General features: G+C 38.4%; 1 protein-coding gene across 1 annotated transcript; it reads right to left on the reverse strand.

Annotated features, from left to right (window-relative positions):
• Positions 1-672: 672 nt before the first annotated feature.
• atp6v0b (ATPase H+ transporting V0 subunit b) lies at positions 673-11,422 on the reverse strand. The gene is made up of 8 exons (XM_022191164.2): positions 11,156-11,422; positions 10,243-10,291; positions 8,693-8,776; positions 6,481-6,558; positions 6,182-6,251; positions 5,914-5,965; positions 3,021-3,211; positions 673-2,793 (listed from the first exon to the last, which is right to left on the reverse strand). Exons 1-8 carry the CDS (start codon positions 11,238-11,240, stop codon positions 2,767-2,769), a joined length of 636 nt encoding a protein of 211 aa, XP_022046856.2. The 5' UTR covers positions 11,241-11,422; the 3' UTR covers positions 673-2,766.
• Between the last annotated feature and the right edge of the window lie 270 nt (positions 11,423-11,692).

Consider the following 11,692-nt stretch of genomic DNA (forward strand, 5'->3'; position numbering starts at 1 on the left):
CAAAGGTCATATTTGAAAGGTTTTCTTATAAATGGGGTAATGTTGCTCGGTTAATACATTTCTCGTGGGTGTTAGTTGACCAGGACACTTGTATTGGTTTATTCTAGTAATTTAATTTCAGCCTGTATACATTCTATGTTGTGCTGATTTATTGTAGTCTCTTTATCACAAGATTGACCCATCAAAATCAGTCACAGATCTGATATGACTCTGTTAAAAATGGTTTACATATACACACACAACACATTTAAACTCTGTATTATCGCTTTCATTTAATCGCTGCTGGAATTTTTACATTAAGTTACGCTTTAAAAACTATAATTTTAAGGCTTGTGGAAATATCAGTCATTATTATGCTGGACTAAAACACACAAACATGGCTTGGTTTTCATTATGATCAAACAGCTAGACAGAACCAACACATATGATGAATAGTGAGAGGAGACTAAACCGTTTCCTCTACTGAGTTTTCAGCGTTCAGCATCACTTGAATCTGGACAGATGTTGTGGTTTAGCGCCCCACCTAGTGGACATAACTCAGCACTGCAATGACACATTCAAGGTGTCAGTGGAGGAGCTCACATGAAGCTCACATTTCAAACAGCAGCGTTGAAAGTAAGTAGCTGCTCATAAAACAACAGAATTAATGATAAATGCAAATGACAAAAAATCTTGACTGAACCATTTTATTTTCTCGAGGACATTTATGAAGCCAGAAGAAAAGTCTGATTTTGTTAATATTATACACAATGTCAAAAACAGCGAGTTATTTGCTGATCACCATCACGTCAACATAACGTACACACAGTACCATCTACAGTCACTGAAAGCCTGGGGTCCGGTACAGAGCCTGGGTCACCAAAGATGATGTCACTGCTTTGACACCTGACATTTAGACAACTCCCTTTCCCCACGTCTGGTTCAACGTTTACACTCTTTCAGAAGAAGTATGGAGGAAAAATTACAAGGAAAGATATGAGACGATTCACAATTAACCGTGGTCTGTCATCTCTGTGGAATGATGCACCAAGAACTTTTTCCATATGTCACCATCAAACATCAGACTATATGTTGCAGCATTTCAACACTTTCATCTCTGAGCCCACTTCCACTATATTCTACTGGCTGCTGAAAGCCAAACGATTAGGAAATGAAGCAGAAAAACAGTCTGCATAACACATGTAAACACTGAAACCATCAGCTGGCAAGAACAATGGTTCAAAAATTGAATGATGGCTTTGTTGTGACGCTGCAGGAGTCTAACACCAGTTTCTAGCCACACACATGAAGGAAACTTTAAGGAATGTTAGAAAACAATGCAAAAACACAGATGTGAACAGCTGACATTTTGACTCTGCAATCAAACTTTAACAGGTACATTCAAAACAAGAGTTTATTAAAACAAAGCAATACGGAGATTTGTGAAATTAAATGCTTGTGTATATAAGGGTTTATTAAAAATCTGGATTTGTGATTATATGAAGTAAGAGTCCATACTTTTCACCCACATTTGGGAAACAGAGCAGCAGAGATTTCCAAATAATCAGAGTCAGTGGATCACTGCATCTAAACAGAATTATTTCCCTGTATATCCTCCAGTGCAATGAACAGTTACTAATGAGTAGGTGGTAATGGTGGCATAATAAATTCTCATTTCCTGTCAGAGAACAATTCAGGTTAAAGATGACAGAGCAGTTTTGACATTTTAGATTTCCTAAAATTCAATTTCATGCTGAGGTCATTTTTGTTTCAGTGTAAATCTGTTGATTTCTATTCACAACACTACGGGAAAAGGGTTTCTTTTGGCTTTCTCTCAGCCAACACTATACAACCCTACCTTGGATATATCAACATAAAAACTACATGAAGAGTCACATCTTGGACAAACTGATCTTATATGGGCAGCTCTGATGGAGTGGCTTCATATTTTCCACCGCTAAGGAAATGAATGCCACATTCTTCTGGGACCGGTCTCCATTTGGCCTCCCCAAAAACTATTCTGTGACTTTAGCAACGATTGTAGATCAAGACTCCAATTTGAACTTCAGAAAGTTACCATCACTATTACGATGTACTGTATTTGGGCCACTGTGAGGATTAAGGACCACTTCCTTATGAGAAAAGAAGAGATTAAAAAAAAAATGCACACAAACTGACAGACCAGGCTACAAACACAATGATAAACAACCTCATGCTTCACAGGAAAAAGAAAAAGAAAAAAAAAGAGAGAGATCACATGTTCAGCATACACACACGCACACACACAAATATTTTCAAATACTCTAGTGTTATTTTTAACTACCATTCAGCAAGAGTGGTGAGAAGAAAATGATGCTTTGGAGATGTGCCAACCCATATAAAGCTCTCCTTTAATTCAGAGAGTGAATCAATCCATGGGATGCAGTTGCAAAATGTCAGTATCTTAAAACTGCAGACGGGCTGGTGTTAGGAGACAAGCCTTCACCTGCAGTCCTTCACAACATTTACATTTCTGCTTGTACTACTCATCCAGATAAACGCTTACACGTATTTATATCACCTCATCAACAAAGAAATGCACAATAAAAGCACATTTTTTTTCCTATCCAACATTCGTGTTTCCCTAAAGACAACAGGAGAACATGCACGTACCACTCTTGAATGAATGATGGTTAAAAACAAAACCAGGCAAATAGAGACATTTAAATAATTTACGATGTATTTACACAATAATCCATCTTATTATTCCAGCAGTGTATTTCTCTTCTCAGCATGTGAATGCATCTTCTAGTCACCCATCTTTACTTTCGACGTCTGAGGGAGAAAAAAAAGAAAGAATTTTTAGCACAAACAGCTAAAATCTCTACATCTATGCAAGATACATCTAACTTGACCTTTTTGGAAATAATAACCATTTTTGTGTTGCTGTTTTTCAGAGATCTGTAATAACGGTCATCCATTATTGACTACTGGGACAGAGAACAGCCATATACAGTTTCCTCCCCTGAGGAAAAACTAAAAAAAAAGCATGTCTCATTCACCTGCAGAATAGCTACAATGACACCAAACAGGCCGATGGCGCTGCCAAAGATTTCCACAATCAGAATCTTCACGAAGAGACTGGCGTTCTGGGCGTCTGCCAAAGCTGCTCCGCTGCCCACAATGCCGACGCAGATCCCACAGAAAAGGTTGGAAAAGCCCACAGTCAGACCAGCTCCAAACATGGAGTAGCCTAAAAGAACAAGACAGCGATGAGTCAAAGATCATTACGAGCAATACACAGCAGAACTGCCCACAAAAAATCAAGTTCCAAGTTAGATTTTCAAATGTGTCAGGAGCAAATATTAATGCTTAATTTCAGACAAATTTCTTGAATCTAATTAAATCTCTCTTTTAAATTTGGTTTCTATACGCATCTAGAGATAGTCAAAACTGATTTTATTTTGAAACGTATTAAACCAGTATTGCAATATTTATTGAAATTAAATGCAGATATTTAGATATATTACAGGTACTGACAGGCATGTATATCTGACAATATCAAAATTTCAACTTTGCATTAGAATGTCATTCTACAACCCAAATTGTTTCCATCTAGAAGAGGGATTTACACATTTATAGGGCTGCATCTATTGATTATTTTAGTAATCGAGTGTTCTATTATTCTGGTGACTAACTGAGTCATCGGATTCTGTGCTTGGCATGTGCGTTACAGCATCAAAAGCAAAAGTGAGCACACGTAAAATAATCATCCGGGTGGAACATGGGCGGACATCTGTGGTGTATAGTACACATATATAGTATAGTACAGGGGTATTGTACATAAATAGTATAGAACAGGGAAATTGTATAGTTCAGGGGTACTAAAGCCATGGGAACCCCACATGTGTTTAGTTGGTGATGCAGAAATCACATAAATGTTTTTATGTTTGGTCTGTTTAAATTGCTGATACTGCAACTGATAGAACACAATGAAGAAAACTGATTAGTTTATTAGTATTCATTACAGAGAAGATTCTATCAGTAGTTCTATCAGTTAGTTTTACTTTGATTTCCTTCATTATGAGACAGTGTCAGACCGACATGCACTTCAATACAAAGTCATTTTTGAATATATGAAGTTTTGATAGTTTTACTGTGCAGCTGTCTGTTAGAAATAATCAGCTGCACTGATCAGTAAAATAAATACATCACACACGTTTAGCAGTTTTCCACCAGCATTCCTGTCTTACATCATTTCCATCGCTTTTTACTCTCACAAATTTTTATGTTCCTCATTGTTCTCCATTAAAACAACTTGTTTGCAATCAGTTCATTTTGTGTGGAAAACCAGGCAAGTGATGCGTTAAACTCTCCTGTTTGCGTGGCAGAGTTTGAAGCAGAAAGTCTGAGTTATCAAAGAAAGTTGAAAACCACCTTCATACCTGTTAACTCTGACTGAGGTTTTAGTTTGTCGAGCCGACTCATAAAGAAAGCCTGACTCTGCCAAACTGCCTTCATAGTTCAGGCCTCTGATCAGCTAAGCGCTGTAAACACTAGAAAAGCTGCTCCAATTAAAATAGAAGCGTCCCATCAAATTTAAAATCCGCGATCCACCAGTTAGTGACCTGGGGTCTTGTACGTAATGGATTAAACGAAGCCTTGATTCAGAGAATTTTCCCTCAAGGAATTTTAGTAATAGAATTAATTAAATGATTCTAGGAATCGTTTCAGCTCTACACGTTTATACACACTGGCTTAATGTGGGTAAAAATTCATCCCCAGTCCTGTAAAGTAGGTCTGCAGATATACAAGTAAAAAAAGATAAGCACAATTATTCTTATCAATACTGCCTTCTACATTAGTTATCATGGTTATTCACTGGGACAAATTATATTTCACACATTGGTCTGCAGTTTTTAAGTGGTTTTCTAAGTGCTACTTTATAGACATTAAACCAGACCATAACATCGCAGTCTTTGGATGTTCAATGGACTTGGGATACACAACGGACTTGTGGTTGGCGTTACAGCTAGGAATGGTTGTGGCCAAAAAACTTATTTTGCTGGCGTGGAAATCCACTACTCCTCCAAACTTTGAACACTGGCTCAAGGAAATGGTTTCTGTTATTGAAATGGAGCGTCTCCATATGAATAATAAGGACAGACAACATAGACACAATGCCAGCCCGGTCTCACGGGGATTCGTGAAACTGTCACGTCAGTTTTTGTTTCGGTTTCGTGCGCACCAACACAATGTCGTCATGTTTTTCATGCCGCTCACCACGAGCGAAACCCGCTGTGGTAATCACATCTGAAAGTGGTTTATACCGGCGGATTCATGACGATCGAAGCTGTCCATTGGCGTTTGCGGCCACCGCCGCGGCCGCCATTGCGGCTGCCAGACATCTGGCCGCAGCGGCGGCCGCAAACGCCAATGGACAGCTTAGATCGTCATGAATCCGCCGGTATAAACCACTTTCAGATGTGATTACCACAGCGGGTTTCGCTCGTGGTGAGCGGCATGAAAAACATGACGACATTGTGTTGGTGCGCACGAAACCGAAACAAAAACTGACGTGACAGTTTCACGAATCCCCGTGAGACCGTGTTGACAATGCAGTGTGGGGACCCTTTCTTGCCCAATGTCAGATTACTTGAACTGTATTGTATTTTTTGTGCTTGTCAAATAATCAGTTGCCTTGCTTTTTCTTTTTTTTTTGATTGTTCTTGTCTGGCAGCTTCTGTTTGTTTGTTTCTTGTTTATATTTTTTGTCTTGTTATTGTGATTTTGTTCTGTAATGCATAAAAATGAAAATTTAATAAACATAATATGAAAATATATATATATATATATTTCACACACTTTTACATGTACACTGAACATCATAAACATGCAGTGCAGTTTTCAGTGTAAAAATGTGTTATGATGCAGAATGTTTTTTTTTTATCTTACCAGCTTGGTAGTTTCTTGCCCCGATGGTATCAGGGGTGTCTCCATTGAACCTCTACAAGACGAAAAATATTAGTTTTTAGAAAAACAACCATCCAATACTTGTTGGTAAATCGCATTTCATTCTGTCCCTTATGACTCAAGCTTAATATTAATGCTGTGCCTCTCCTGTGCACTTCTTACTTGTATCCTTTGCAACCAAATGAAGACAAAATATAAAACTGTTTTTTTTTTTATATTAACAAAACTAAAAGAAATGCTTGTTACCTACCTCAGCCATGTTGGTGATGACAATAGCCATGATGATCCCGTAAATCGCAACAGCTTCACAGAAGATGATGCTACAGGGAGACGAAGAGAAAAACAGTACGAGGGGAAAAGAGGGATTACTACCAAGTCTCTGCAAAGTGCTGCTATGGATTTCGGGAAAAATATTGTAGGTTATTGTTGTTAGAGAGAACCTAAATTCATCGAATGCTCTGATAGTTACTCAAAGATGCTAACACATTACAAAATAGATGACAGCTGCACAGAAATTGTCTAAACTACTACGTATCGAAATGAGCCTACCTGACCAAATTTTTAGTTTTGATTCGTGGAGCCTTAACACCACCACCAATGATGCTTGAGCCAGTGATGTAGATCCCCCTGGAAAACAAAATAAAAATGCATGAAGTCATTGAGGAGAAGTAAAGCTAAAAAGACTCAGATGATTTCATCTTTTGAACAAAACACAGACAATAAAAATAAAAAGCTATTTACCTTTTATACATAGTATGAAAACATCTTCTGAGAACTAAACAGTTGTAAAAGCACCCAAAACACAGCAGTAATGTCACTCCGCCTTATAAATAGACCCTTTATAACCCAGCAGGTTAGAAACACACTGTGACAGCACATTTCTAATCTAACATATACAATGTGCACCGACACAAAAAAGAAGCGAGTAAATGAAAGTCTTACTTCTTGTGAGAATTACACAGTGCATACTGTCGTTATTTGCAGACAGCTCACAAACTCATTCAAAATAATCTGTGGTCCAGCAATTCAACCTTCATATGATGCAGAACTATCAGAATAAAATCTACAATTCGCAAATTTAAGCTCAAAATCATTACATGGCAGCGTAATGCCTAAATCAAACCCCTAACTCCAAATAAGTACCGGGCATTACTCAGGATACAAGTGGTAACTCAGCCAGTTCTCTCTTCATCTTCTAGTAAATTACAAATGCAAATTACACATAAGAACTATGTAACAAGTGCAGTGTGTTTCTGCTCTATAGGAAGTGATCACAATTAAAACAGAATCTTACAAAAGTTAAATACAAAACATACGTAAAATGCTCATTTATTATAAGTCAGCGTTGTAAAACCAAGGAAAGACAGATCAGTTATTCAGAGTAAATCACACGAGCAAATGTCAGGTGTAAATCTGTAATCCAGCTACCTGTAGATCAGATGATAAAACAGCTGAACAGCACTATAAGCAGCATTCTGCTCTGGCCGGCCTTTATTTGGAGCTGTTCAGCAGATTCTGCATCCAAGGAAGTCAGTGAGAGATTGCCCTCTTACCGGCTGGTAAACCCCGTGAATTCCATCCATTCAGTCCAGCTTCTCTATATTTTTTCACTTCTGCTCAAGAAAACCATTCAATATAAGATGTGCTTCTTGGAAATCACGAATAATCACAATTTGAATTCAAAGCACATAATGAGATGAGACAGTTTCTAGTTGAAAAAGATGGCCGATTTCGGTAATCTCTCTGTGAGGTTGTTTTCAGTGCAGGTCCCTTAGTGTCCATGAATCTTAGTCTGCAGACCTTCAGCTGTGGTCTTTATGGTGTGTTCAAGTTCAACTTTTACAGATTAAGTGAGGGTTAATGAGGCAATGAAGCTGTCAAGCCTTGTCAGTGGAAGCTGTTTGAAGTCAGCTTAGTTTGCCAGGGTCTGTCTGTGACTGGGTGTAAAAAAAAAAAATTTAAAAAAAAGCTCCTCAAAATGTCTGTTTTTGCATAAAAATACTACACTGGCATTACAGATTACAATTCATCAGTTAATTACAGAACCTAAAGGGGAACTCATCTCCACTCAAAAGGTTTGCTGTACTTCTAATAGACAGATTTTCCAGTTCCACTTCTACACAGAGTGTTCTTTTTTTATAGACATTCAAGAGGAACTTCAAAAGGAAATTCTTACATAAAAGACTGTTCCATTTTAGGTCTTCAAGCATCAGCACCAATACCTGACACTGTTAAACCCAACTTAATATTAAAACGCAATTTACTTCTAGGTGATCATCAATTAATCCAAGTGTATGCAGAATTATTGCTCTGTCAAGGAACGGCAGAGTTATGTGACAACTGGCACATGTTGGTCCGTCTGTTTGTCTGATAGCAACATTACTCAAAAACAGACACACAGATTTGGATGAAATTTTCAGGGAAGTTTAGAAGTGAAACAAGGATCAATTGGTTAGATTTTGGAATAATTAATAAATCGTGGCGGTGTTTCCGAGTCCCATCGATTCCCGCAATTCAGTATCCGTACATATGTATAACACACGCCTGTGCTCAGCGCAAGGTCATTTTGGTTGTAGGTGCATCTATATTAAATGGCCACATTCTGTATTGCTGTGATTACTGCCACAATTTTTTTTCAAGATATTAGCTGTTGGAAATGATAAAACAACTGAGCAGCCTTGGTGCTGCGGTCTCTGAGTTTGAATGTATTAAAAATACCTGACAGAAGACAGTAGTATGCACACTAGGCTGTGTTACTCACCAGGCAGCTCCTACCACAGAGAGAGAGATGGCCAAACCAATGCCCAGATTGGCCCACATATAGGGAGAAGTCTCTGTAAGGAACCTGTGAGTAAAGAAGTAAACATTTCCAGTATTTACATGACCTTGTAAAATTAACATGTGCAAGGATAAAAATAAGAGTTAATCATCTGTTTAAAACTAACTTTTCAGCAATAGTCAGTGTTGAACTTAACAGTGCAAGATTCAAACAAATAACTGAGGCGCAAGCTGTGCTCCAGGTGAGATATACGCCATACACCATGTCTTGTTTTCCTAAATGGCAGTATAGGTCAAAACTCGATTTGCTGTGTAACTTGTTTAATTTCAAGCATACTGAGGTTTAGCCACTGACAAGCTCCCGCACCAACATAAGGGAATAATCCTGGTAACAGTATCATGTTCTCAAGCAAGAATTAGGTACAGATCAAATCCTAAATCACAGTTTCATTCACATCTCAGATTTGTTTCAGCAAGACACATACAGATCTGGGAAGATGCAGCCTTAAATTGTTAACCCCAGCACAATAATAAACACACTACCGGTCTCATAAATGTAGCCTTTACTTAGCAAAATGGTATAAATAAGTCTTAGAAAGCAAAGTTACATTTTTAGAACGCTTTAAACTGTAAGTGCAATAACAAAAAAAGACATTATTGTGCAAACTATTGCACTATCAAAGAGAAAGGCAATCTCTGAATCTGGCACTGCAGTATAAGATAAGATAAGATAAGATAAGATAAGATAAGATAAGATAAGATAAGATAAGATAAGATAAGATAAGATAATCCTTTATTACTCCCCGTGTCCCGGGAAATTTCCAATGTTACAGCAGCATACATCATACAGTAGAGCAACAATAAGCGATAATAAACAACAATATAATGATAATCATAAAAACAATCACAATATGTTCAGGAGTGTCGGATGGAAAAAAGTGGATTATGGAATGATGTGAAGTACAAGAAGACTCAAATAGCGCAAGAACTGTGCAGATTATGTGGTAAAGGATGATGTGATAGAGCCCAGTTTTGTGTAAACATCAGCCAGTGATGCTGAGGTTATAAAGTCTTATAGCAGATGGAATGAATGACTTGCGATAGCGCTCCTTCTTGCAGGTTAGGTATCTCAGTCTACTGCTGAAAAAGCTACTTTAAGACATCGCAGTGTCATGCAGTGGGTGAGAGGGGTTGTCCATGATGGATACATATAAAGGAAATACTTAACAGTGGTGTGTAGTATCTGCTGTAGTAGTCAGCCTGAAACTACCATATGTTGTAAGGCGCTATATCCTTATTTTTACAGTTGTGCAACCAGGGAAAAGTTGTAGCAGATTTGTTACTACAATAGAGTGTGTTTAATGCCATAACTAAAACTCTGCTTTGTTCTATTGTGGCATTAATGCTCCTAGCATCCAACAAAAATGGAGCACTGACTGTCAAATCTGGCAAAATTCCTAGTCAGCTGTCACCATCATCACACACCAGTCATCTTTTTTTCATCTGCAGGAGCTGTGTGCCATAACTACTTACCATGCCACATCAAAGCGGAATCCAAGGTCAAATATGGTATAGCAGATACCTGTGGAAACAGATCATTTTATTGTGAATGTGAAATAACTATCTAGCAAGAGGTATACTTACACTAAAGCTTCGTGAGTGAACAAAACAGATCCCTTTATTTCAGACACTCCCACATCAATAGAACCGTTCCCAGATGTGAAACATAGTCACATTTGTGTGCAACAGTCTTGGAAAGAAGTTGTAGCTTCAGTGTGATACCTCACGCTCACGTGAAAACAGTTCCTGTTTGGACCCGTATAAAATCTGTCAGCTGAACACACGACCAGCTAGCCTGCTAGCGCTAGTTTAGCTAGCAGCTAACCAGCTAGCTTTAACTAAGCTGCACCAAATTACTTAGTACAGGAAGAAAAGCCGCCAAGTATCTTACAATAACTCTCACCAAAATGTATGATGCTAGTAAAGATAAACTGCAAACGCTGCTATCCAGCGTTTAAGGCTCTTCCATGATATGTGGTTAACAACGAGCCAAATGACATTAGCTTAACATTAAGCAAATGCTAGCTATATGCTAACTGTAACGCAAAAAGAGGCCTGTTGTTATAAATGTCAACACATAAGTTTAAAAAAAATATTCAGCAGTAATTCATGCGTTGGTGCTCCAATTACTATCCAGCATCAATAACCTAATATTCAGGTGAAAATTAACCAACTAGTACAAGCTAGCAAGTGAAAGAGCCGGAATCGCTCTAGTCCCAAGATTTAGCCAGGTCCCCAGTGATACCTGTCAAACGCAAAGAAATGCGCTTTGAAACGAAGACACGACGTCTGACTACACAATCTATATGTAGTAAGTCTAATTTATACATTATTTCATTCACTCGTTGGAATATTCTGTATATTTTTAAGGGAAATATAACCTTACCGACGATTAGTATGGTACTCCAGAAGGCCAAAGTGACCCCCGTATAAAGAATGGCGTGCCCGTTCATCATCCACTCCAGCAGCATCTATCCGGCGCTCTAACCTGCTGGACCAGCGAGGTCTACTTGGCTCAAATCTAAAATCTGATGCCAGTAAAGCTCCGATAACGAAACAATACTGTCCCAAGAAGCGCTATCAGTCAACGGAGGAGGAAGTGCATCAAAAGGAGAAGCAGGCTGATGTCAGCTGATCCAGCTTGACTAGCATGTGACCGAGAACCGGTCGGCTGCGTTCGGTTATATGTTCTCTTCACCTCACTGATCTCCTAATGACGACGTTTTAACTAAAACTTCATTTATTAGTCACATGTCACAGTGAAATACAACTACGCAAGACATATATTTACAGTATATACTGACTAAAAACGTATGTAGCAGATTTTATTCTATGAGTCGCATATACTGTAACGGAATGCGTCCCAGAAAGCCGCGTTCCACATTAGAGACCTGCAGCTTCCGTACTGGTCGCCAGATGTCAC

The sequence above is a fragment of the Acanthochromis polyacanthus genome, chromosome 9, assembly GCF_021347895.1.
Source record: "Acanthochromis polyacanthus isolate Apoly-LR-REF ecotype Palm Island chromosome 9, KAUST_Apoly_ChrSc, whole genome shotgun sequence".
NCBI lineage: Eukaryota > Metazoa > Chordata > Actinopteri > Pomacentridae > Acanthochromis > Acanthochromis polyacanthus.